This window comes from Myotis yumanensis, unplaced genomic scaffold (genome assembly GCF_028538775.1).
Source record: "Myotis yumanensis isolate MYYU_CA2020_CCGP unplaced genomic scaffold, mMyoYum1.0.hap1 SCAF_14, whole genome shotgun sequence".
Lineage (NCBI taxonomy): Eukaryota > Metazoa > Chordata > Mammalia > Chiroptera > Vespertilionidae > Myotis > Myotis yumanensis.
In genome coordinates, this window is record NW_027223765.1 from 45,310,113 (window position 1) to 45,337,009 (window position 26,897).

Below are 26,897 nucleotides of genomic sequence, written 5' to 3' on the forward strand. Positions count from 1 at the left end.
TATGTTGTGGTGATGGTTACATAATTTAATGAATATACTAAAATTACTGAATTGTATACTTTAAAAGGGTGAAGTTTATGGTATATAAGTTATATTTCAGTAAAAGAGCAGTCAGTAATCAGATGTGAACACAAGACCAATCACTTGACTTTGGGCTCAAAAGTGATCAAGTGAGTTGCTGTCCTTCTTCTGCAAGAAATGGAACTAAATGTTCTCATCTGTCAAAGAGGTATGTTACTTGCCTGGTCATTGCCAATACATGAAAAAGAAAATATTTTTGGGTTTTACATTTTTTCTTAAGAAAATCTTAATATGTGGTATGATTAACCCATCCATTTATTTATTGACTCCACAACCTGTACTGTGCCTGAGGTATACCCCAGGTGCTAGGATGGAAAAACAAGAGAGAATGGGGCAGTGGTTAAGCCAGACAAATCCTTTCTGGGCCCTAGTTACACCATTTAACAGGTGTACATGATGGGGCAAATTACCTAACCTCTCTGTGCCTAGTTTCTTCACCTGCAAAATGGAATCATAGTATATACCTCATGGAATTTTTGGTGGATGAAATGAAATACTGTATATCAAATGCTTAGCATAGTACCTGACAAACTAAGGGTCTTCAAACTTACGATCTGTACTTTTATCAGAAAGTGTTTGAATATCTACTTTCCAATATGTAGGTATTTATAAATTAAACACATGTACAACTATATTAAAATAGTATGTATAGTATAAAACACACATAAAATTGAAATGAAAATGGTTAGGCTTAAAAAAATAAATGGAAATAGTTAAGAAAAATTCTTCCTGAAGCCCAATGGATTGTTTCTGACACATCTTCTAGGGTGAGTACAATTCTCTTAGGAGACCACTGAGCTGGCAATCAATACATATGCTCTTGTTATTATTATTCCTTCCTCCCATTTTCTCTGATCCCCTCCGTCCAGTCTTTCATCCATTCTGTGCTATGCTGGGAGCTGGGAGTATAAAAAAAGTAAGACGCACATCTGTCCTCATGGAGCTCACAGTCTAGAAAGGAGGCGTAACAGTTATTCTCAAATGTACTGTGATCAACACTACAACAGTGACATGTCTAAGATGCAGCACAGCCAGACTAGGTGCCCAGGAGACTGAGAGCCTCCCAGAAGTCTACAGTGGCATTTGATCATAATTCAATTTATTGACAAATGGAATGGGCAGCCTTCAGAGGGAGTGAACTCTCTCCACTACCCGTGGGACTGAAGCAGAGGCTGGGGAAATAATAGCTGGCTGGAATATTGCAGTAATCTGGCATGGTGAAAATGGCTTGATGTGTTAATCCATTAATTTATTCCACAAATACTTACTGAGACCCTGCTATGTGCCAGGAACTGTTGGTGCTAAGTTTGCTTAGAACTCTGTATTTCCATGACTTTATATCATACAGTAATAATGTATTCTGACAACACCCTGGAAGGGGCAGCCAAAAATGAGCTGAGCCAAAGAAGTGACTTTCTCCAGGGTCATGAGTAGAGCAACTGGTGGCAGAGACAGGTAATTAACTTAGTCCCCTGATACATTCTTGATTTGCAATCTCTTAAACCATATCTAAATCACCAGAAAGGCTAAATTATTCATTTTTTAAAAAAAGGATTGCAATAAAGTCTTCACATTAAAGTGGACTTCAGCCACAAGATGTCATCTAACTAAATTATGCAACTGCTGAGAGGCAAAGTGCTTTATGTAATTCTATCTCTGAAAGGCTCAAAATGCTATGTATAATACAATTTCATCTCAAAATATCCTTGTAAGAAAGAGGGGAGACTTTATCAATCAGCTGCTTTAGGAACAATGTAATAGGCACAGGGCTATATAATTCAACTGTGCTCAGATTCCACGCAAGCCCTTCCATCATGAAGTCATTCAAACCTTTTGCTTAGAAAGATGTTATTAGGAGCATAAGACAGTGAAGATGCAAACACAAGTAAGATGTGGCCCCTGCTCTCACAGGCCTTCCAATCTAGTAGGACAAGAGCTATCAAGAAATGAGCATAAATTAAGGAAGCATATCTGAGGTATAGTATTAATAATCAAACAGAACCTTGATAATGATTAAAAAGAAAACTAATAACTCCAGCAAAATCATAAAATACAACAAACAAAAATAACCTTTCAACTAGATGCTCTTCGATCTCTCTTCTCAAGATTTTAAGACAGGCTATTAGGGGTGGGCAAACTTTTTGACTCGAGGGCCACAATGGGTTCTTAAACTGGACTGGAGGGCCGGAACAAAAGCATGGATGGAGTGTTTGTGTGAACTAATATAAATTCAAAGTAAACATCATTACATAAAAGGGTACGGTCTTTTTTTTTTAGTTTTATTCATTTCAAACGGGCCGGATTCGGCCCGCGGGCCGTAGTTTGCCCACGGCTGGGCTAGCTTAATCGATCAAACACTGGCCTACAGAGTTTTGTGAGCCTCAGATAGGAACTATGAGAGACACAAGCTAAGTTTCCAATGGTGGCATAGAGCCAAAATGAGACATGGCCATGGGTTAATAGATCAGATGAAAAACCTCATTCTATCCTACAAGGATGGGAGTGTAATAGAATTGGGAGAAAACTGGGTCGCTATTCTCATTCTGGAGCCTGTAAAATCTCATACTCTCCTTCTAAATCAGGTTTGCCCCATGACAGTGCCTGACACCCACGCATAGGGAACATCGTGTAACAACTCTTAGTAAAAGGTCTATAAGCAATCGCTGACTATGTGAATTCTTTTAAGTTACAGCAAGACTCGAAGGCAGTGGTTCTCAACCTTCCTAATGCCGCGACCGTTTAATACAGTTCCTCATGTTGTGGTGACCCCCAACCATAAAATTATTTTTGTTGCTACTTCATAACTGTAATTTTGCTACTGTTATGAATTGTAATGTAGATGTCTGATATGCTATATGTGTTTTCCGATGGTCGCGACCCACAGGTTGAGAATCGCTGCTCTAAGGGATGGTGGCTGTTAGAGTAGAATACAAAAGGCAATGTGAGAAAGGGGAAATAGTCAAATAGTCTGGCATTCAGAAAAGAGAGCGTTCACTTATAGAATCAGTGAAGGCTTCATGAAAGAGATTTAATCAAAATCTTATTAAGACCAAATGGCTTCCACTTTGCTGCCCAAGTCTTATGAACAATGTAAGATACCAGTTCCCAAATAGAAACTATGCAAATGCCATAAATAGTAGAATGGATAAATAGTGTGAGAGTCACACAGTAAAATACTATAAGCAATGAAATGAGTGATATATTGAATCTCACAAACAAGATGCTAAGTGAGAGAAACCAGACACAAGAGAGTATACATTGTGAAACTAGTCTTGGGAGTCAGGGGTTGGTTGTGAGGGGACAAGTGACAGAAGGGGTGGAGACCGGGAGGGAGCTCAATTAGGCTTCTGGGGTGCTGGTCTTGTTCTCTTTCCTGATCTGGGGGATGGTCACTAGGGCTTGTTCAATTTGTGAAACTTCATCAAAGTATGTGTTTACTTCTCCATGACCAACGAGAGCATGAAAGTCTAAGACTTTCCTGAAAAGTGATTAGTTGTTAATCACTGGCACTTACTTGGGGCTGTCTTAGTGAGAAAAAATGTGGCTGGGGTGTCATTACCATTGGTAGTTTAAATTTGTATTTATTATTAAGAATTTTGAAGCTGTAATTAGAAAATTTTGGAAGTTTTTTGAACCTCCAAATGACAGCAAGGAAAGTAGAGTCCATTTTCCAAAGATAATTTTTAAAAAAATATATATTTTATTGATTTTTTGCAGAGAGGAAGGGAGAGGGACAGAGAGTTAGAAACATCGATGAGAGAGAAACATCGATCAGCTGCCTCCTGCACGCCCCCCACTGGGGATGCGCCTGCAACCAAGGTAAATGCCCTTGACCGGAATCGAACCTGGGACCCTTCAGTCCACAGGCCGACGCTCTATCCACTGAGCCAAACCGGTTCGGCCCAAAGATAATTTTAATTGGCATTTAATTTTAAGATTAATGTCCTCTCTATTGCTATTTACAGACAGTGTTTAATTTCTATGCTGATATTTTAAATAATGGCTGATAGTAAATTAGTGGTCCAGGGCATCTCTTTGCCAGTCAGCGCTCCATGAAGACTTGTTCTAAATTCCTGAGCTACTCACCCCACACAAGCATTTGTCCTGATTCATTGGGTACACAGCCCACTGACAACAAGAATGAAGAGAAGACAGAAGCCACAACATGAGCTGTGACACATACTTGAGGACATAGCTCATTCACAATGTATGGCAGCTTGCAGCATGTGTTTCAACAGGCAAAGAGGTAAATCAAAACTCAAAGACCAAGCCATAGCACAACTTGAAAAACTTTGCTAAACTTAAGGGATGGAATTTGCACAGTATAAATCAGGAGTCAGACTGTTAGAAAGAACCCACTTTATGTCAATGGCATTCACAGGGTAGGCTTACCCAGCTCCATTGCCACCTCTGAAATGTGTCTCACAAACATTTCAGCTTGAGACCTGGAGACACTTCACAACCCCTGACTCAGCCTGTACTTCACTATCCACACACACTAATCTCTTAAGAATGTCTCAGGTAGAGAATTCTTGGGTAATTATACCCAACGGTGGCAAAATTCCTTGCAAAGAGATTCCTTTTTATCTCATATACTAGTATGTGGATCTCTCTTCATTTTTTGGGGGGAGGGAGAAGAATTTTAAAAAAAGATCTTTTTATTGATTTGCTATATTTGTATAGACTACCCTTTTAATCTGTGACCTAAAAATAAATAAATATATATACTTCCATCCATTTTGCCTTGGTAGTCAGAGAGCTAATTTTCAGGATTCTCTGACAAATATAGTTGAACTCTTATTAACCTAAAAGAGTTGATAAACAATTAGTAATTTCCCAGCACCTATTTTCTGAGTTCAAGGTACTCCCTGATTTTCACAATAAGCTATAGAGTGGAAGGAAGCTAGTAAAATAAAAGTGAACAGGTTTTATATTACATCCAAGGATATGCCTTCTACAAGGAGATGATAGCCTTGTGCATAGCCAAGCATAGTAACCATTCAATAAATGATAGATTAAAATATTATATAAAGAATCTGGAGGAAAACAATTTCTGAGACTTCTCATAGAAATGAAAACAGCAGAGGTAAGCAACTGACGCTCTGGAGTGGGAAGGTGATAACATTGGGTTTGAACTGTTTGCAAATGTAAAAGCCTGCTTGTGATACAGTGATGACAGACAGACTAACACCTGTGCATGCTTCTGCACACTGAAATACTGCAGAGCTGCACGTGGCAATAGAAGTGATGTTGTCACATGATCACAGAATTTAATTCGGGACTGGGTTGACACTGTTCAGTCACTGACTAAATGTGAACAAGCTAAGGCCTCTCTGCCTCCTCGTCTGTCAGACAGGAGTAAGTAAGGCCTTGTGTGCGGGGTGGAGATGGAGACTGAAGACAAAGTGAGGGGCACTTTGTAGAGGGCCTGGCACATAGCAAGTACCCCAGATCCTTAGCCACCAACAAGATTCTTAATCAAAGACCTTGATCTCAATGTGTTTAGGAAATACTCAGTCTAGTGCCTGTTACTTAAAATAGGAAAATGGTAAGTCTGACTTGCTGCTATTTAAAAGTAGGAAAAGCAAGACACCAAAGACGATGGATTTCTTCAATAAACATTTAATTAGTAGGATACATCAGAATACTACAGAACTGACAGTGAAATATTAGAGTGTGTTGGCTAAACAACTAATGTGTTTTCATTGATCCATACTTCTGATAGTCTCTTAAATTTTGTCAAGTCTTTCTAGCTACAATTCCTGAAACTTCTGAGAACTTGAAATTGCTTCCATACCTAGCTGCTCAGAAATGGAGACATCAAAATGTCCTGATGACATCTGCAATTCTCTATCAGTGCCCAAATTTTGGACCATAATTCCATCTTAAATTATTTATTTATTTATTTTTAAATATATTTTATTGATTTTTTTACAGAGAGGAATGGAGAGGGATAGAGAGTTAGAAACATCGATGAGAGAGAAACATCGATCAGCTGCCTCCTGCACACCCCCTACTGGGAATATGCCCACAACCAAGGTACATGCCCTTGACCAGAATTGAACCTGGGACCCTTGAGTCTGCAGGCTGATGCTCTATCCACTGAGCCAAACCGGTTAGGGCCATCTTAAATTATTTTAACATACTTCTACTCTAGACCATTTTGCCTTGGTCAACGACTTAATTAGACACTAGGTACAAAGAAAGTGATAGGAATAAAAATCACTCGGTAGCATCAGTAGGAGTATGGATTGAAAATATTTAAAAAGAAGGCAGAAGGCTAGGAGCAAGTTCCACCTGGGAAATTTCTATGCTTAATGCCAATTCTTTATTGGTAGCACAATTGTTATTTGATTACCAAATTCTATAGCTTCAGCAATATGCCCAGCAGTACACTGACAGATGAAACTGAGATAATTACTTTGTTTTTCAGAAAAAAGGAGTGCAGTTTTGAGAAAACTTCAAATATCAGACTCTTTTCCAAAGGCTGTTAATTGGTAGGAGTGTCCAATTTAATAAACAAAACATTCCTACCATGGTTAATATGGTTTATGAAATGCTACTAGTCCTGCCCAAGTTCAACTCACTCTATCAACCCCGAAGCTACTCATCTACAGTTGAGCTCCGGGAACATGGTTGGCACACCGAGGGTGGTCTCTATGGAATGACTTAAGAGACATCATGTCCAGCTTCTGAATGTTTTTCTCTCTTCAGGGTACCCCTGAGAAAATACCAATGTGTAATCTGGCAGAACTGATCCATTAATTCACTCTGATGTTAGCATTCAATCAATCTATAAACAGAGGAAGCACACATAGTTAGCACTTACTGAACAGTACCCAGAACTAGCTCATGGAGTTTTATTAAATTTGGAAAGGTTTCATTTGTGTCAGCACACCAGGTATACCGATTACACTTCTAACTATTCAAATAGGTAGAAAAAAATATCCTGTTGGATTATGGGCTAAGTGTTCTACATGTACTATGTCATTTAATACAACAATCCTATGGAATAGGTATCATTTTCTCCAAGTCTATAGATAAGGTAACTGAAGCTCAAAGAAGTTAAGAAATATGTCCAAGGTCACTTAAGTACGAAGAAGCAAACCAGGACTCTAATCCAGGTCTGTCTGATTTGAGCTGCTGCTCTAAACCAGGGAGTCCACTGCTCTTGACTTCTTGGTTTTGAAGAATGAAAATGTAGATACACTTGACATAGAATTCTATTTGGGGAAGGCCCTGAGGGGAAAGCTGTACACCAGGTGGCCCAGAGCAGCATGAGGCCAGTGGGCACGTGGGGGCAGAAGCTGCTGAAGGAGGGACAGTCACCCCTAAGTAAACCTGCACCGTTGGGCCAGGGCGATGAGCATGTGAGTAATACACATGGCAACCGGACCCAAAGCAGATGTTTTGCAACAATGCAGTATTGTAGCTAAAGCAAGTCAGGGGTCAGAAAGACATTTATGAATTCTTCAAACAATGGAGTATTGTTGGAATGACAGCTGCAAAGGCATACTTGAGTGGCAAATTCAAAGGAAGACAGATGGCTTCCCTTTGAACAAAAAGTATTATATACCATAGAAGATGCAGAACTTTATATAATGGAACAATGCTTTAAAAATCCTAAAATAACTTACAAATTCACTTTTCTCTAACTTTGTAGAGCACCAATTGCATAGAGGAGTACACTTTTATTACTTTTTAAAATATGATGATAAATATGTCCTGCTCCAATACTGGGCTCGAGTTCCTCAAGAAGGCAATGAAACTCATCCTTCTTCATTATCCAAAGTAAATTGCTTGACCTGGAGAGTATTATGCTAAGCGAAATAAGCCAGTCCGAGAAAGATAAGTATCACATGATCTCACTCATATGTGGAATCTAATGAACAAAATAAACTAATGAACAAAATACATCCAGAGACATAGAAGCATGGAACAGACTGTCCAATCTCAGAGGGAAGGCGGGTGTGGGTGGGGAGAGAGTAACCAGGGAACTTAGGTGCATATATGCATAGCCCATGGACATAGAGAATAGTGTGGTGGAAGCCTGGGTGGGGCGGGTGCGGGGTGGAGAGGGCCAATGGGCAAAAAAACCCAACAACACAGGGACATCTGTAATACTTTCAACAATAAAGATAAACTAAAAAAACAAACAAACAAAAACAACCACAAAGTAAAGTGCTTGGTGATTACAGGGAAAACATTATTTCATTTCCTAAGATGTCTTTAAAAGTGCTCTCCTATAGTTCAGTTTTGATTTTCAAAAATGGAAATGTGAAAATAAACTCAAAAGTTATATATGGCCCTAACCGGTTTGGCTCAGTGGATAGAGTGTCGGCCTGCGGACTCAAGGGTCCCGGGTTCGATTCCGGTCAAGGGCATGTACCTTGGTTGCAGGCACATCCCCAGTGGGGAGTGTGCAGGAGGCAGCTGATTGATGTTTCTCTCTTAACTCTCTATCCCTCTCCCTTTCTCTCTGAAAAAAATCAATAAAATATATTTTTAAAAAAGTTATATATGAATCATTTTATATATTTTTTCCTATAGAAAGTTAGATCTTTATTTTTCCCCTAAAGAGAATAGCTGGATTTGTAATTAGTAGCTTATTTGTCTTTCATTATGAAATTAACCATTTTTCCATAAGTTCAAACTTTTTCTGGAGCCATAAAGTCTGTATATACATCTTTTTGTTTGTTTATTTAAAGATGCACATAATGACATTTGTAGGTTTAAAATGATTCACTCAAAATTGTTTGAATGCAATTATATATGTGGAAAATTTTAATTACCAGCTATCTACATTGTTGCAGTATTACCCAGAGGGCTGCACTTCTTTCTTAATTAAAAATATCTGAATTCTATTAAAATATAAATAAAACATTGCAAGGAAGAATTTATCCAGCAGTTAGCAAATCAATTTCAGTAAGCATTCTTTAAGAATTACTAGTACCCTCCATATCAGGGGATTAGAAGGATAGTTGTCCTATACCACCTTCTTCTTCTCCTTTTTTTTTTTTTTTTTTTTGGTAAGAGCCTTTCATTTTCCTTATCATAAAGTTGCTTCATGCAGGCACTTTGCCGGAGCTTAGGGATGTCCACTTATAATTCCTGATTGCAGCACCTCGATGGCTAAGTGGAGGCTCAGATCTGCCTGCAGTGATCCGCAGCCCAATAAATGACATAACCATCCACCCCCCTGGTTGCTCAAGTTCCAAACCTAATGTCATCTTTGATTCTTCCTGTTTCCTCTTCCTTAAATACTGTCAGTCCTACCTCTCAAATATGCCAGTAATCTGCCACTTCTTCTCATCTCTACCCTGAACTATCAGAGAGATGCCTCAACTGCTGTCCTTGCGTCTGCTCCTGCTCTACGGAGACTTTTTGAATGTAAATGCCATTGCTTGCTTAAAACCTTTCAGACTTGGAATAAAGGCCACCCTCCTCACTTTATATGCTCTGGGATCTGTTTACCTCTGACCTCATCCTCTTGTACTTTCTCCATGCCCTTATGTCCCAGCTACCATGGACCCACTTTATTCCTCAAAAATGCCATTTCAGGAGCTTTCTACCTACTGTTCCTGATGTCTAAAGCACTGTTCCCAGGTTCTTTACAGAGCTGGCTTCTTAAATTACATCTCAACCCAATGTTACCTGAGATCTAAAGTACCACCATTCTGCTCAACTCTGCTACTCTATTATATCAACCTGATTTTCCCCTGTACACCTTTACAGAGTTTACAATCATTTTATGTATTTGGTTGTTACTGTCTGTAACTCCCAACAGAGATAAGTCCCCTGAGGAGAGGGGCCTTATTGTCTTGGTCAGTGTATCTCTAGCACCTGGGAGAATGCCTGCCTGTTAGGTGTTAACAGAAGAGGAGATGTTCTTGCTTATCTCAGGAGTAGAACCAGAATAGCTGTATTTTGCAGGCCCAGCTTAGGTGGCAGAAACTGCCATGAACCCGTCAGCGCACTACATGAGGGACTACCGCTAGTCAGCCAAGATAACTTCACACCTGCGTTAATATTAATATTAGATGGACTTCTAGTCCCAGGATAACTCTCAAAATTTTCTTTCTGCATTAGTACATTTCCTATGAGTCATACTAGTAGAATCCTTGTAGCCTGTCTGAGTTGATCATGTCTGTGTTAGAATTCAATTCTGAAGCCACACTAGTCAAAGTATTAAGTCTTAAATATCTAGAAAGAAAGAAAAGTTTTCCATTCAAATTAAATCCATTTGTGGAGGCAATTAGGTAAAAGAAAAAAATAAAAGATCCAGATGGGAAAGAAAGTAGAACTATGTTTGCAGCAACCTGATTTTATATATAGAAACTTTTAAGGAATTCGCAAAAATATGGAGAGAACTAATGTTCAGCAAGGAAGTAAGACAGAAAATCAATAGAAAAAAACAACTGTATCACTACCTGCTAGCAATGAACAAGTCAAAAAGCAAATTAAGAAAACAATCCATTTACAACAGCATCAAAAAGAATAAAATACTTAAGAATAAATTTAACAAAAGAAGTGCAAGACTTGTACACTGAAAACTACTAAACATTGCTCAAAGAAATTAAAGACCCAATAAATAGAAAAAGATCCCATGAATCGGAAGGCTTACTATTGTTAAGATGGCAATATTCCCCAAATTCCAGCTGCCTTTTTTAAAAATAGAAATTGACAAGCTGATCCTCAAGTTCATACGAAATGCAAAGGACCCAGCCTAACAAAATCAGTCAAGAAAGTGAAGAATAAGGTTGGAGGACTCATACTTCCTGATTTCAAAGCCTACTGCAAAACTGTAGTAATTAAGGCAGTGTGGTACTACATGAGGATAGTCATATCTATATCTATATCTATATCTATATCTATATCTATATCTGTGTCTGTGTCTGTGTCTGTGTCTGTGTCTGTGTCTGTGTCTGTATCTGTATCTATATCTATATCATCTATATCTATATCTATTTAATCTAATAAAAGAGAAACATGCAAAGTGACTGTACCTCCGCTACGCCCACAAGCCACGCCCACAAGCCAATCAGAAGCGAATATGCAAATTAACCCAACTAAGATGGTGGCAGCCACGGAGCTGGAGCGAGCAGGAGGCTTGGGTTGCCCCTGGCGATGGAGGAAGCCAAGCTTCCCGCCTGCCCTGGCCGGCTGTGAGCTCTGCTCAAGGTTACAAAGTTTCAATTATAGAAGATAAATAAATCTCAGATACCTGCTTCCAGCCCACAGCAGTGGCCAGCCTGAAAACGGCTCTCAGCCCCTCACCCAGGCTGGCCAAACCCCCATGAGGTGAGGGTCCCCACAGGGGGGCTTGACCAGCCTGAAAACAGCCCTCAGCCCCTCACCCAGGCTGGCCAGGCACCCCAGGGGGAACCCCCACCCTGATCCAGGACACCCTTTAGGGTAAACCAGCCAGCCCCCACCCGTGCACCAGGCCTCTATCCTATATAATAAAAGGCTAATATGCAAATTGACCCTAACAGCAGAATGACTGGGAATGACTGGTCACTATGACACACACTGACCACCAGGGGGCAGACACTCAATGCAGGAGCTGCCCACTGGTGGTCAGTGCACTCCCACAGGGGGAGCTCTGCTCAGCCACAAGCCAGGCTGACAGCTGCCAGTACAGCGGTGGTGGCGGGAGCCTCTCCCACCTCCTCAGCAGCGCTAAGGATGTCCGACTGCAGCTTAGGCCTGCTCCCCGCTGGCAAGTGGACATCTCCCAAGGGCTCACGGGCTGCCAGAGGGATGTCTGACTGCCAGCTTAGGCCTGATCCCCCAGGGAGTGGGCCTAAGCCAGTAGGTGGACATCCCCTGAGGGGTCTCAGACTGCGAGAGGGCACAGGCCGGGCTGAGGGACCCCCCTGAGTGCACAAATTTTTGTGCACCGGGCCTCTAGTGTGTGTGTGTGTGTGTGTGTGTATATATATATATATATATATATATCTACACTAATAAAAGAGAAACATGGTAATTGGCGTACGACCGCTACCCTTCCCATTGGCTAATCAGCGTATCCTTATGCAAATTAACTGTCAGCCAAGATGGCGGCCGGCAGCCAGGCAGCTGGAAGCGAACATGAGGCTTGCTTGCTGCAGGGACTGCAGACTCCAACTCTCAGCCGACAGTTTGAAACTTTGTAACAAATATAGCCAGCCGGGATCTCAGAGCTGAAGTTATACATTGTTTCGATTATAGAACAGCAAACAAACCAGCAGCGGAGGCCTCAGAGCTAGAGCCAGAGCTAAAGCTGGCCCAGAAGAAAAAAAAAAAAGAAAAAAAGGAGCGGTTGGGAGATTCGGTCAATCGCCAGCCTGAAGGCAGCCCTCAGCCCCTCACCCAGACTGGCCAGGCACCCCAGTGGGGACCCGCACCCTGATCCAGGACACCCTTCAGGGCAAACCAGCCGGCCCCCAGGCCTCTATTCTATATAGTAAAAGGGTAATATGCCTCCCAGCACCGGGATCAGCGGAGCCAGGAGGCCTCCTGGCACCGGGTCAGCGTGACAGGGGGCAGTGCCCAAACCCCCTGATCGCCCTGCGGCTCTGTGTGTGACAGGGGGTGGAGCCCCAACCTCCTGATCCGCCCTGCTCTGTGTGTGACAGGGTGCGGCATACCAACCCCCTGATCCGCCCTGCTCTGTGTGTGACAGGGGGCGGCGTCCCAACCCCCTGATCCGCCCTGCTCTGTGTGTGACAGGGGGCGGCGTCCCAACCCCTGATCCGCCCTGCTCTGTGTGTGACAAGGGGCAGTGCCCTAACTCCCCTATCGGCCCTACTCTGTGAGTGACAGGGGGGAGCTCCCCAACCTCCTGATGGGCCCTGCTCTGTGCATGACAGGGGGGAGCTCCCCAACCCCCTGATGGGCCCTGCTCTGTGTGTGACAGGGTACGGAGCCCCAACCCCCCTGATGGGCCCTGCTCTGTGCGTGACAGGGGGCAGCGCCCCAACCCCCTGATTGGCCCTGCTCTGTGCGTGATAGTGGGTGGCACCGCAACCTCCCCATCAACCCTGCCTTGAGTGTGACAGGGGGCGATGCCCCAACTCCCAATCGGCCCTACCCTAAGCGTGACCAGGGACTACACCTAGGGATTGGGCCTGCCCTCTGCCACCCGGGGGCAGGCCTAAGCCAGCAGGTCGTTATCTCTCGAGGGGTCCCAGACTGCGAGAGGGCACAGGACGGGCTGAGGGACCCCCCCTTGCCCCCCCGAGTGCACAAATTTTTGTGCACCGGGCCTCTAGTATATATATATATGACCGTTTGACCAGCAGCTATGACGTGCACTGACCACCAGGGGGCAGATGCTCAACACACAGGCATGGAAACATGGAACAGACTGATAAATCTCAGAGGGGAGGGGGAAGGGGGGAGTACGGGAAGAGATTAACCAAAGGTCTTATATGCATACTAGAGGCCTGGAACATGGATTCGTGCACTGGTGGGGTCCCTCGGCCTGGCCTGTGGGGATGGGGCCAAAATAGGCAGTCTGACATCCCCCAAGGGGTCCCAGATTGCGAGAGGGCGCAGGCCAGGCTGAGGGGCCCCACTGGTGCACAAATCTGTGCACCGGGCCTCTAATAGATCAATAAAAGAGAACTGAGAGGTCAGAAGTAACTCTGGCATGTATAGTCAACTGATTTTCAAAAAGGGTGACAACTCAATAGAAAAAAAAGCCTTTCAACCAATGGTGCTGGCATAACTGGATACCCACATGCAAAACAATGTAGTTGAACTTTCAAAATAATTAACTAATAAAAATTAACTCAAAATGGATCATAGGACTAAATTTAAGAGCTAAAATGATAAAACTCTTAGAAAATAACAGGAGAAAATGTCCACGACCTTGGATTAGGCAAGGATTTCTTACATATAACACCAAAAGCACAAACAACCGAAGGGAAAAAAATAGATAAACTGGACTTCATCAAAATTAAAAACTGTTGTGCTTCAAAGGACAACATCAAGAAATGAAAAGACAACTTACAGAGTGGAAAATATTTGTTTATCATATAACTGACAAGGAACTTGTATCCAAACTCTTACAAGTGAATGATAAAAGGACAATCCAGTTTAAAAATAGGTAAAGGATTTGAATAGGCATTTCTCCAAAGGAGATATATAAATGGCTAATAGGCACATGAAAGATGCTCAACATCTTTAGCCATTAGGGAAATGCAAGCCACAACCACAATGATACCACACCACAGGAAGGCTTAAATAAAAAGACAGACAGTAAGAAGTATTGTCCAGGATATGGAGAAATTGGACACCCCCCCCTCCATTGTTGATGGGAATGTAACATGGCACAGCCATTTTGGAAAACAGTTTGGCAGTTTCTCAAAAGTTAAATGTAAAGTTCCTTATGGACCAGCAATTTTACCCTTAGGTATATACCAAGAGTACTAAACCATATGTCTACACAAGAACTTGCACATGAATGTTCATAGCAGCATTATTCCTAATAGTTCCAAAGTGGAAACAACCAATGTCTACCAACTAATAAATGAATAAGCCAATACGGCATATCCATATAGTGCATTATTATTCAGGCATAAAAAGGAAAACCTGCCACCACATGGATGAACTTGAAAAACTTAAGTGAAAGAAGTGAGACACAAAGCCCATGAAATGTCCAGAATAGGCAAATTCATAGATACAAAAAGTAGACTGGCAGTTTCCAGGAGTTTAGGGGGACTGTTGATAAGTATGAAGTTTCTTTTAGGGTGATGACATGATTTAAAATTAGATAGTGGTGACGGTGGCACAACTTTGTGAATATACTAGGAAAAGGCTAAATTCTATATTGTGAGAATTCAATCTTACTAAAGCAGTCAATAAAAACCTTTGGGTTTCTGGGATGTGGGGAAAATCCCTCTGTGGAGCTAGTACACACGACACTCTTTAGAGGACGTTGTTTCCACAGATTCTTACCTGCAAACATCAAGTGGAGAGAATGCCGCTCATTAGAACCCTTCACTATCACCTCGAGTTTCCTTTTAAATGGTGTCTCTGGAAGAGCATCCACTTTCACTGTAAACTCACTCTGAAATGGGGCAGACCACCTAGGCCTTCAATAATTCTATATCCTATTAAACTGAAATGATCACATTCACAAATTGAGCCATAGATTGTAGTGATTATGTGGGTTATTAGAGATCAAATTTTATTAGTCTGAATGTTGACACTGAGGTCAAAGCTCTCTGCACAAATGGGAGGCAATGCCTTTGTGCCTCTATGCCCTCATCAGAGACAAAGCTCCTTTCCCTCTTATTCTCTGAAGCCACTGCTGTCAGGGTTCGTGGCTGTAAAATGGACCAGCACCAACTCAGAAGGCTCCTGAGCAGAGCAGACACGGGTCAGGCTTGTGCTGTGAAGTCTGCAGTGTGTGGCTGTAAGAAGGGTCTCCTGAAATAATATAAATGGCTTCTGGAAACTGTCTTATCCTAAAAGCTTCTTAAATGAAGAGAATGGGAGGGCAAGTCCCTGCTCTCTCTCCAAACTTCAGCCTCTTTGCTCCTTCCCTTGTCCCTGGTATTATCAGAAAGCACTATTTTTCAGGCAGTGGACTGTCCAGGTACTTAAAGCCCATTTGTGCAGAAGTCCCCAAGCTGATTGTGATGCTCTGATTTTATCTCTACAGGAAGATTTAAAAAAATGGAAATAAGCAATCTTTTGAATATATAGGATGACATATAATCTAATTCCATTAGATTCTACCTAATGGAAGGTGGAGGCAAAGAAATTAGGGAGAAAATGGAGTGGAATGCTTCTCCAAGATTTGCTCTGGTTCTGTTTTTGGCAGCCCAGCATTGTAGAATAAATGTCTAAGGTTAGTTTATTGGCTGAATTCCAATCATTAGCACAGCCAAAAAAAAAAAAATGACAGTTAGAGAGAACAAGAACATTTGTTTTAGAAATATTTTCAAAAATAAAACATGGAAAAATATTATTGACTACTTTCATCCGAAATCACCATAAAACAAATCCATTTTTATTAGGTTAAGTGATTTACTATTTTTTTACATGCACACATACAAACATGCACATAAGTATGAGAAATAAAAAGGGAAAATTCATTTGTTTTAATTTTGGATGTTTCTTAAAGAGAGACCATTGCTTTTATGACTTAGCACATGTTTATGCAGAATAGTATGGTGGCCATAGCCAGTAGTTCTAGACACAGAAAATTTAGGTTCAAGTTGTGACTCTCAAAACAACTGTTGCCCTTGAAAAAACTGTGTAACTGTTCCAAACTGCAGCTTCCTCATCTGAAAAAAGGGGATGATAACAGTCTTTACCCCTCAGGGTCATCGTGAGAATTAAATGGAATACTTCACGGAAAAGGCTTGGTACAATGACTCCCACGTGGTAAATGTTTAAAAAATATCAGCTATTTCTATTTTGTTGCTGATGATGTATATGTGTCTTACCTGTGCTAGGTAATAATTATCTACTATAAGTTGCTTAGAATATAATTGGACCAAAGCTTTACATTGTAACAACACTTGGAATACTTAGGACATGACAAATAGAAACACTCTTTAATGTTTAGAAAATGGAATACAAGTGTCATCTGTCCTGCATAGTCTCCGGTTTCTAAGTGCAGCTACGGGGGAACTGAAGGAAGAAAAGGACAACACAGGAAGAAAAAAAATCAATCTGATGGACATGAAGATAGCCACCAAACTAGCCTAGGGATTTACTCAATGACATTGCTTTACTGTTAACCTTCACTCATACCATTTATTATTTGGGGAACTGCTGCAAAGTGAATAGAATAATGATGTTTTTATGGCTCCTAATGTAGATTGTTATTGAAAATCTGTCAACTTTACTGGCAAGCCTTTGGCTCAAAAATAAGATCTTCATTTATAATTTGCAAGCAGTGATGACTAAAATAATGAGAAGTAACTGGGAAATAAAAAAATAACTATTATGATAATTATCTTTCTCATCAAAAACATGAGGCATTCTATTATCGTTGGGATGTGCAATACCCTTTAACAGCTGCTGTTACTGAGCTAAAACACATCTGAATAGGAAAGCAACTACATTACTGATCACCCAAATGATGAAAAATAGATACTGCTGAGAATGTGTGCAAAATGGAACGGAACAGAACACAGCAGGATGGATGCCGGCATATGTAAACCAGGTGGACCCACTTACTGCTACTCCAGGAGTCGGTCTCAGCTTCTCCTCTGAGATTTCCTTCAGGGAGGCTTTGTTGACTGAAGCTGGCACTTGGTCCTTTGCTTCGATAATGGGATCTGGAGCATTCTGAGAGAATTCACTGCTTCTTCCAGGGGGAGAAAGGCATGGTACAGGCACCAAACTTGGTTGAAAGTCGTTTCTATCTATCTGCTGTACCAAGAAATTCTGGCTTTCTGATGCTTCTGCTTCTGTGTAGGCACTTTTTAGATATTCTTTACTTGTCCACCTTGCAGCCTTCCCCAGCATGCTCTCCAATGTTAACTGAGTTAACCCTGAAGGACTAGTTGTTGGACTAGGAGAATCCTGGACACTGTAGTTACCCTATACAGGGGAAACAAAGCAAAAATTATTGTGAACTGAAACGTGGCGAATAAGTTACTGAGTACAATTTCTTAATAAGTTAGTATATTCTATGAATAAACCAAAATATATACATATATTTTATTTTATTCTGCAATAAGAAAGTATGAGTTCCCAGACAAGAAAAAGCTAAAGGAGTTCTTCACCACCAAACCACCATTGCAGGAAATATCAAAGGTTCCTCTTTGAGAAGAAGAAAAAAATGAATAGAATGTCAATAACTATATATAAACAATTATTTTAGATGTAAGTTGATTAAAGATCCAATCAAAAGACATAGGGTGGTTGGATGAATAACAAAACAAGACCCTTGCATATGCTGCTTATAAGAGACTCACTTCAGATAAAGAAATACACAGAGAATGGAAGTAAAAGAGATGGAAAAAGATATTTCATAAAAATGGGAATGGGGGGAAAAAGAAAGCTGGGGTAGCAATACTTATACCAGACAAAATAGACGTTAAAACAAAGGCTATAACAAGAGACAAAGAGGGACCCAGCAACTCTACTTCTGGGTATTTATTTGAATAAACCCAAAACACTAATTCAAGAAGACACATACATCCATATGTTCACTGCAGCATTATTTACAATAGCCAAGATGTGAAAGCAATGTAAATGTCCATCAATAGATGAATGGAAAAGGAAGAAGTGGTGCATACATACAATGGAATATTATTCAGCCACAAGAAAGAATGAAATCTTGCCATCTGCAACAACATGGATGGACCTAGAAGATATTATGCTAAGGGAATTAAGTTAGACAGAGAAAGACAAATACCGTATGATTTCACTTGCATGTGAAATCTAAAAAGCAACACAAACAAACAAACAAACAAAACGGAAACAAACTCATAGATATGGAGAACATTTTGATGGTTGCCAAATGGAAGAGCGGTTGGAGCAATGGGTGAAAAAAGGGAAGAGATTAAGAAGTACACATTGATAGTTGCAAAATAGTCATGGGGATGTAAAGTTCGGCATAGGAATATAATCAATAGTATTGTAATTACTATGTATGGTGTCAGATAGGTACTAGATTTATCAGAGTGATCACTTTGTAAAGTTATAGTAATGTCTAATCACTAGGCCATACACCTGAAACTAATATAATACTGTATATCAAATGTAATTGAAAAAAATAAAATAAATAAAAATTAGGTCTTTCTGGAAAAAAAAAAGAGTAACTAAAAACAGCAATGTAAAGAGATACAAATCATTTGCTAAGATGCCCTGCTATGTCTACCTCTGATCTGGGTAAGGCACATTTTTTTTTTTTAACCACTGAGTAACAAGAGAACATTTAAAAAAATAGTCACTCAAATATATTAATTAATTCCAAAGAATGTCTAAAGAATAGAGGATTCATAGGAAGTTATCTACACTATCTAAGAATTTTATATTTGATTTCCTGATAAACTAACCTCATGGGAAGAGAAAGAACTAGAACTTATGGTATTTAGCATATTTAAGCAGGAAAAGGCTACTCTAAAAACAAGTGGGCCTACCGAAGTATTTTTGCCTCATATTATTGTAGGACAGTTTTATTGTTCAAAAGCAGTAGATAATAGAACATGTTTGGTGAAACAGTTTTCTTACATGAAAATTTCAATTACAAAAAGTGTTTTCTCTCTACAAAATATAAACCTCATTAGTATAATTATTGGGAAAATTGAAAGTGAAAGCTAGGATTTTATAAGTATATAGTTCTGGGATTACCCCTAGAAAAGCAAAAATTTAATTTCTAAAATTTCAGAAAGGAGGGATTAAACATAGAATCAATGTCCATAAGGTAAATAATGGAAACAAGAAATATAGTACTCTTTTTGTTGGTAGATTTTTTTACTATAAAGTAAATTTAAAGAAGAAACTAATGTAATCATTGCTGATACTTGCCATGGTAGATTTTTCCAATTTGTATTATCTATTTAAATATATAATAAATAAATGGATGTTAAAATGATAAAGTTAGAACAAAAAATATCAGTAAAAACAGAGTACATTTTAAAGATATTACTTGATGTCTGAGAATGTGTATCTTCTTCAGTAACAGTCACAAAGAATCAAATACCCAGTAATTTCCAATGTTTGGCATTTGTAAACAAAATATTTGAATGACTGATTAAATTGTTCAGTTACTTCCTGAATGTTTGACCACCATACACGCTCAACACACAGGTCACTATCTAAGGCAGTGAAGGCGAACCTATGACACGCATGTCAGAGTTGACACGCGAACTCATTTTTTTGGTTGATTTTTTTTTGTTAAATGGCATTTAAAAATATAAAATAAATATCAAAAATATAAGTCTTTGTTTTACTATGGCTGCAAATATCAAAAAATTTCTATATGTGACACGGCACCAGAGTTAAGTTAGGGTTTTTCAAAATGCTGACACGCCGAGCTCAAAAGGTTCGCCATCACTGATCTAAGGTGACATTTCCCTTTTGGTAGCAGTGAAGTATGTATGTGTAAAGAAAGATGAGAGAGCCTGCTCAAGGTTGGGCACAGGACAGGAGAGGAATTTATCAAACCTTTCAATTGGAAGCGATCTACCTATCTGTGTACCTATTTATCATTGTTCTGCCTCTCTCTTTCTTCCTCATCATGGGCTAAGGCAGTGGTTCTCAACCTTCTGGCCCTTTAAATACAGTTCCTCATGTTGTGACCCCCAACCATAAAATTATTTTCGTTGCTACTTCATACTGTAATGCTGCTACTGTTATGAATCGTAATATAAAAATCTGATATGCAGGATGGTCTTAGGCGACCCCTGTGAAAGGGTCGTTCGACTGCCAAAGGGGTTGCGGCCCACAGGTTGAGAACCGCTGGGCTAAGGTATTGCTCCAGGCACTGCAGACACTGGGAATAAAATGGTAGACCATAACTTAATTCTTGCCATCAAAGGACTTTTTCCTGAAGGCAACCAAGAGTCATAGAGTGATTTGAGGCAGAGGAACACCACAGTGGCACAAAATAGAAGGCATGGTTATGAGTTTGTGTGAATATTTTTTGTGGGATGTCTAGAATGCTCTATGGATATAGTAGAAAGGGAGACCAATTAGGAGATGATTAAATTGTTACAACCAGAAACAATGAGGTGGCTGTTAAGGAATGGTGGTGACAATGGCGAGGCTGGCTGACTTGAGGGTTTTGTAGAAGGCAGAGTGTTATTCTTTGTGAATCTGGAAAGCTTACATGGAGTCTGAGATCCCTAATCCTGCCATGTTATAATTCTTTCTTGTAGGAAGTAGGTGAGATTAGCAGACAACCGGGCTTTTAAGAAAGGTACACTCAGTTCTTAGAACCTCTCCTAAGAAACAGCTTGCCTCTCTAGAGTAAGAAATGAAGATTGTGGCATGTCTACGGATCTTTTATGAATATTTCTTCTTGGTACTCATTCTGGGCCTACATTTTCCTTCCCTATGCTGGCTTGATCTTCTGATACATATATTTCTTCATAAGTGATAGAGAAACAAATTTTCTGGAGTCCCCGATAAGGTAAAGAAAAGATGGTGGGTGGGTGTCACTCCATGGGCTTTTTCGCTTAAGAAGGGGAGACTATTTCTGCACTTACAACAGTCCTGCAGGCGGTGGGCAACCCTGGGCTATCACTGGGTGAGCTGTCCTTTACCATCACTTTGCAAACTCTGAGGATATTCACAGGGTTGAAGAACCCTGCCTTCAGGCAAAAACAACAACAACAACAACAAAACCCCACAAAAAACAGAGAGTGCCAGACACCTAAACAATGCCTGTTGCCCCAAATTACTAGGGAATCGAGTGGTGACTCTTACAATTTCTGTTCATACAGGTAAAAAAGAATAAAAGTTACTCTTGTTTGGAGAAGGTAAACAAAGAATATCAACATCCCTGAGTCTTAGTTCTGAGAAAGTATGGGTGGAACTCAGATTTTTTTTTTTAACTTAGTCTGCCTACTATATAGTGCTCTGTCTCTTCCAACTTTTAAAAATTTCAATTTCCTTTAATTATTGCAAAAAATTGGCAGTGAAATTTCTGTGACCAAAAGACCCTCTACTTATTCATCTCCATCATATTAAAAAAATTAAAAGCATATACTATGGATTTAAAACATATTGGACCTAAAAATAGGCTGGTAAGTGAGGAAGGTATAATGATGACTCTTTGGGCTCAAATCTTTGGGTCATCCTGGGATTCCACTGTGTATACGACATAGGCCGAAATTAAGAGCTTTTGCAATAAACATTAGTTCAATAAATATTTATTTAGACTCCTGCTATGTGTAATGCATTTTCTAAGTACTATATAAGAGACACAGGTTCGAAGAACATGGACACTGTCCTCAGGAGAAATAAAGTCTATAGAGAGATAGATACCTACAAAGGTATTGATTTCATAAGGAAGTAGTAGAAAATGCAATTTTAAAAGCTTCAGATGTACTATGATGAGAATTTAGAGGAATGCATGAAAAACCAGATGTTTGCTACATCATTTAAAAAAGACTTAAAAAAATCAATCCATTTGATGGGAAGCCTATTTCTTCCACCTGTGGTAGGTCAGAGTACAGCCTCTCTTCCTTTCAGTAGTTTACTCATTTGTAAAATACTTCTTTTTGTTTGGCACAAGCAGTGATTATATATAGACATATTCATGAGCACGTATATGGACATTCATCTCACATTTTGCCTAATGTGATGGGCCAAGAAGTGGAGATGTGCCAGGAACTGGACAGATTTAGCTGTGTTCTCTGGTGAGCAGTATCTTGGTTGTATTGCATTTCCACAGTAATATGCTGTTTTAAATATATGGAAAAGACAAATAACTGGAGAATCTGGACAGGATACAAAAGGCTAACTTACTTTAGCTGCCTCAGAACCACTAAATCTCGTTTATCCCAGATTCTGAAAGGAGAATTAGGATAAATGAGAAAGGCAAGATGATATATGAGACTGATATTTTGATTTACGTCGGGTCAGCCTCTTTTTTAGAGAGGAAATAAACAGAGAATAAAAAATAGTGCAGTATTTACTAGAAGCAGTGCACTGGTAAACCCTATTCCTTTCTTTAGTAATGCTTTTGCTGCCTTACTAAAGTAGATGATATAGGTATAGATGATGTTTATTGATCTCACATATGTAACTCATTTGGGCTCAACCATGCTTTTGGATTAATTTTTTCTATATAACATACATTTGTTATATGCAAAAGAAGTCAGCTTCCTATGATCTGATTGAAAAACAACCATTTTTTTCCCTTTGGTTTATGATTTAGCTACTGAAACCTGTACAGCAATTGCATATAATTTGTCAGGGTAGTAAAGGAATTGTCAAGCCATTTTCACATTCCAATCATCTGTTCATCTGTTTTTCAGAAGAACAAATACAAAATGCTTTTGATTTAACTTGATATATTTTTTTAAAGTCCCAAATCTCTTGAACTGTTTGTCTTCTGGGCTAAGAAGCATTTGCTTGTTAAATATTCAATCCCGCCCCAGTGCCAGGGACATCAATGGAGTTTGCCTGATTAACTGTAGCACAGCATATGCAGGCTGAGGAGAGAATGATTTCCCCAAGGAGCCAGCACTTCCTCTGTTGAACTACTTTCTTAAAAGGACATGCAGATGGGCATTTGGATAAGTTCTGGATGCACAAAACCAATTGCTCTTGCTGAGCTGCAATTTCAAAAAGATAATTTTAATGACTCTTGAGGGCCATCTACTTGGAGCAGATGGGACCCAGGCTCTTTGTATCACAACTTTAATGTTGAATGAGTCAGGATGGAACCCTCTTTTAGCCTTTGTAAAAGTGAATGATTGTATTTATTTATATTTCAATTGATGTTTTAATTCAGTCCACAATGAATAATGTCTCATATAATGTTCTTGAAAGTTCTGTAAAAATACATCCACAATATTCCAAACACACTTCGATAGCAGCTTTGAATGTGTAATTGAGGTCGAGTCTGCAGGGGTTTTCACTTTTGTCCAATATTTTTGTGACTAAATGTGTGAACTGACAGCACCTTTTAATTGGACTAGCAGACAATATAGATGATATAGGTATATATTTCCAATGTCAATCAAAGAACACAGTTATTTGCATAAATATAGCTAAATATATTAGTTTTAACAGAACAAAAAAAACTTTTGATAATAGCAAGATTAACCATTCAAATGTATCTTAAATGTCCTTACTAAAAATCATCACCAAGAAGTAGTTCTACTTCAACCTCTTGATTTTATAGGAACTATAAAATTAATACAATTTCGTTTGGGTAGCAAAGATAATTGATAGTGGTGTCTTATAATGCATTTTACTTGTTTATAAACAAAATAAAAGGTAAATGTGGCTTTCTAACAAGCAACTAACCTGCAGCATGCTTGATATTAAAAGGGGTTGAGCAAATTATTCTTATAAACTTCTTTACCTGTAGCCAATGATGCTTCACACACAAATCATAGCAGAAACTATAGGGACTGGATGGGATCGGCAAACATCATCATGTGAATATTTGGGAAAAATGATGAGACTTCCTCAATTGTTCAAGACAAAACATCTTTTTCTCTAAGCTAGATTTCATGCTCTTTTAACTATAACACTTTAAAGACTTTATCTGCAAATTCCTATCCACACTAAATATTTATCTGCAATGTTTATCTTTTAGCAGGAGCTGTATAATGTTATTCTCAATGAACAAGAGTTTTATAATCTTCTTTACCTGCCTATAACAATGAAGAGCCAAGTTGCAGGAACCAAGGGGCCCGTGACTTTTCCAGAGGAGAACAAAGCTTCAAAGAATAATAATAAAGATGTATATGTGACCAGCCTAAAAAACTACTCACAAAGCATAATATTCAATTTGCATGGTAGGTTTAGATAGTATGTATGCTGTAATTTATAATATACAGAAATAAAAATGTCAGGCAATATATTCAAAATAGGGTCCTTCCATATTTTTCCCAATACATAAATTGACGGTTAGAAGTCTTTAAAGGCTACGCAGAAATAATAAATGAAACAGTGTACCGTGCCAGCACAGCCAGGTTCGGTGAGCCTGAGAGGGGGTGGTGAAGGATTAAGAAAAGACAGACAAAAGAAGAAAGCTGGGTCTGGGTGGGACGCTGTCCTCTCTGATGGAGAGCTAGCGACAGTGCCATGGACTACAAGCAGAGTCTTTATTTTATAGCCAGTTTCCTCAAGGCAAAGTAAGGGCATGATCAAGATGTTTACAACATTCTTGTGGGTTTCGAACCTACTCAATTACATGTACCTGATCAAGCTTTGTTTACTTGCTGCACTTCCCGCAGCCTATATCACTCTGCCACGTGGGACCACGGGTTCGGACCATAAGGTCAAGCTTACAACTATAGCCTTTGACTGTAATTGTGCTGGGACTTGCACGTGGCTTTGCCACGAGAGGATTGTGTCCTCTCATTAGTCCCAGGCTTGAACCTGTCCAAACGCTGTAGCCCCTCTCCACAAAACAGCTTAACTACCGAGTGCTAAAAAAATATCTTTAAAGCAACAATACCAGTAAAGCTGAGAGGAAGGACTAAAAGAGTTTCCTCAAAAAATTAAAAATGGAATTGCGGTGACCCAGCAATCTCACTTCTGGGAATATATCCTATGAAGTCAGAAACACTAATCAAAAAGAATGTATGTACCCCTATGTTCATAGCAGCATTACTTACAAACCTAAGATCTGGAAACAGCCTAAGTGCCCATAAGTACATGAGTAAATAAAAAAAAAACTGTGGTACATTTACAAAATGGAATTCTATGCAGCTATAAAAAAGAAGTATTTCTTACCCTTTGCGATAGCATGGAGGGACCTGGAGATTATTATGCTCAGTGAAATAAGCCAGACAGAGAAAGACAAATATGACATATCACTTACTTGTGGAATTTAATGAACAAAATAAACAAAATAGGTCCATGGAGGTATGGAACATATTGACAGACCTCAGAGGGGAAGGGGTGGGGGAGAAGAGACAATATTAACCAAAGAACATATATGCGTAGCCCATGGACACAGACTATAGTGTGATGAAGACCTTGGGGAGGGGAAGGGACTGGGTGAAGGGGGAAAAAGGGGGAGAAAATGGAGGACATCTATAATACTGTCAACAGTAAAAAGAAAATGGTCCTTTTAATTTGATGTTTGTAGCTTTGTCCTTTAGGCCTCCAAAAGTCAGATGGAGAGAAGATCTGAAAGATTCCTAACTAATCTGAACACTATAAGTAGTCAGGACACATAATTCATGTCCAAATATGGGTAATTTTTGGCTCAAATGTTTCAATTTGGACTGTTATACAAGACAAGTTACTTGTCCTTGCAAATCTGCTTCAGATTACTTCTCCTATTTATTTAAGTCAATGGGAAGTTGGATTCCAAATTTCCCATGCTGTTGCAAAGGGTAAGAAATACTTCTTTTTTATAGCTGCATAGAATTCCATTTTGTAAATGTACCACAGTTTTTTTTTATTTACTCATGTACTTATGGGCACTTAGGCTGTTTCCAGATCTTAGGTTTGTAAGTAATGCTGCTATGAACAAAGGGGTACATACATTCTTTTTGATTGGTGTTTCTGACTTCTTAGGATATATTCCCAGAAGTGAGATTGCTGGGTCACGGCAATTCCATTTTTAATTTTTTGAGGAAACTCTTTTAGTCCTTCCTCTCAGCTTTACTGGTATTGTTGCTTTATAGCCAGAGTTTGGGGCGGGGGGCGGGGAAATGACAGCATTTCTAAGTAAAAAATTAAATTAGGGGAGCAATAAAATACTACTATAAAGCTAACTCAAGTTGCAAACCAGATGTATATACTTAGAAGGCATATTGAGAATAATGGTAAGATAAAAAACAGAGACAATAGCAGGAACATGCTTCTTTCTTTTGGAAGCTGCAATAGTGTGCAAGGCACTCTGTTTTGCTAGCTATCCTGAGATAATTCATTTTACATGGCAGTCTTGATTTTACAGCTCTCCACAAAATATATTTCCATACTTTGCTTTTCCAGTAAGATGTACAACTTCAAAATTAATTGAGTATCAGGAATATCTGTATATATGACTGCATAAAGAATAAGACAAGAGCACATACAAAAAATTCATACTTTTGAGGCTCTCACAGTAATGAAGATCCGATATGTGGATTAATTATTTTAGAAACTTAAATTACAAAGACAATGTATCACTTAAAGCTTATTTTAATTAGCCTTTACTATCAAATGTGCTTTTCCTC

General features: G+C 39.4%; 1 protein-coding gene across 4 annotated transcripts in view; it reads right to left on the reverse strand.

Moving 5' to 3' along the window:
* The window catches only part of CFAP20DC (CFAP20 domain containing), a 219,997-nt gene that overhangs the window by 55,275 nt on the left and 137,825 nt on the right, over window positions 1–26,897 (reverse strand). For all 4 annotated transcript variants that reach the window (XM_070391621.1, XM_070391620.1, XM_070391619.1 and 1 more), the window contains one exon: window positions 17,266–17,631. In XM_070391621.1, the coding sequence (XP_070247722.1) occupies window positions 17,266–17,631 (366 nt within the window). The remainder of the gene's footprint in view (window positions 1–17,265; window positions 17,632–26,897) is intronic.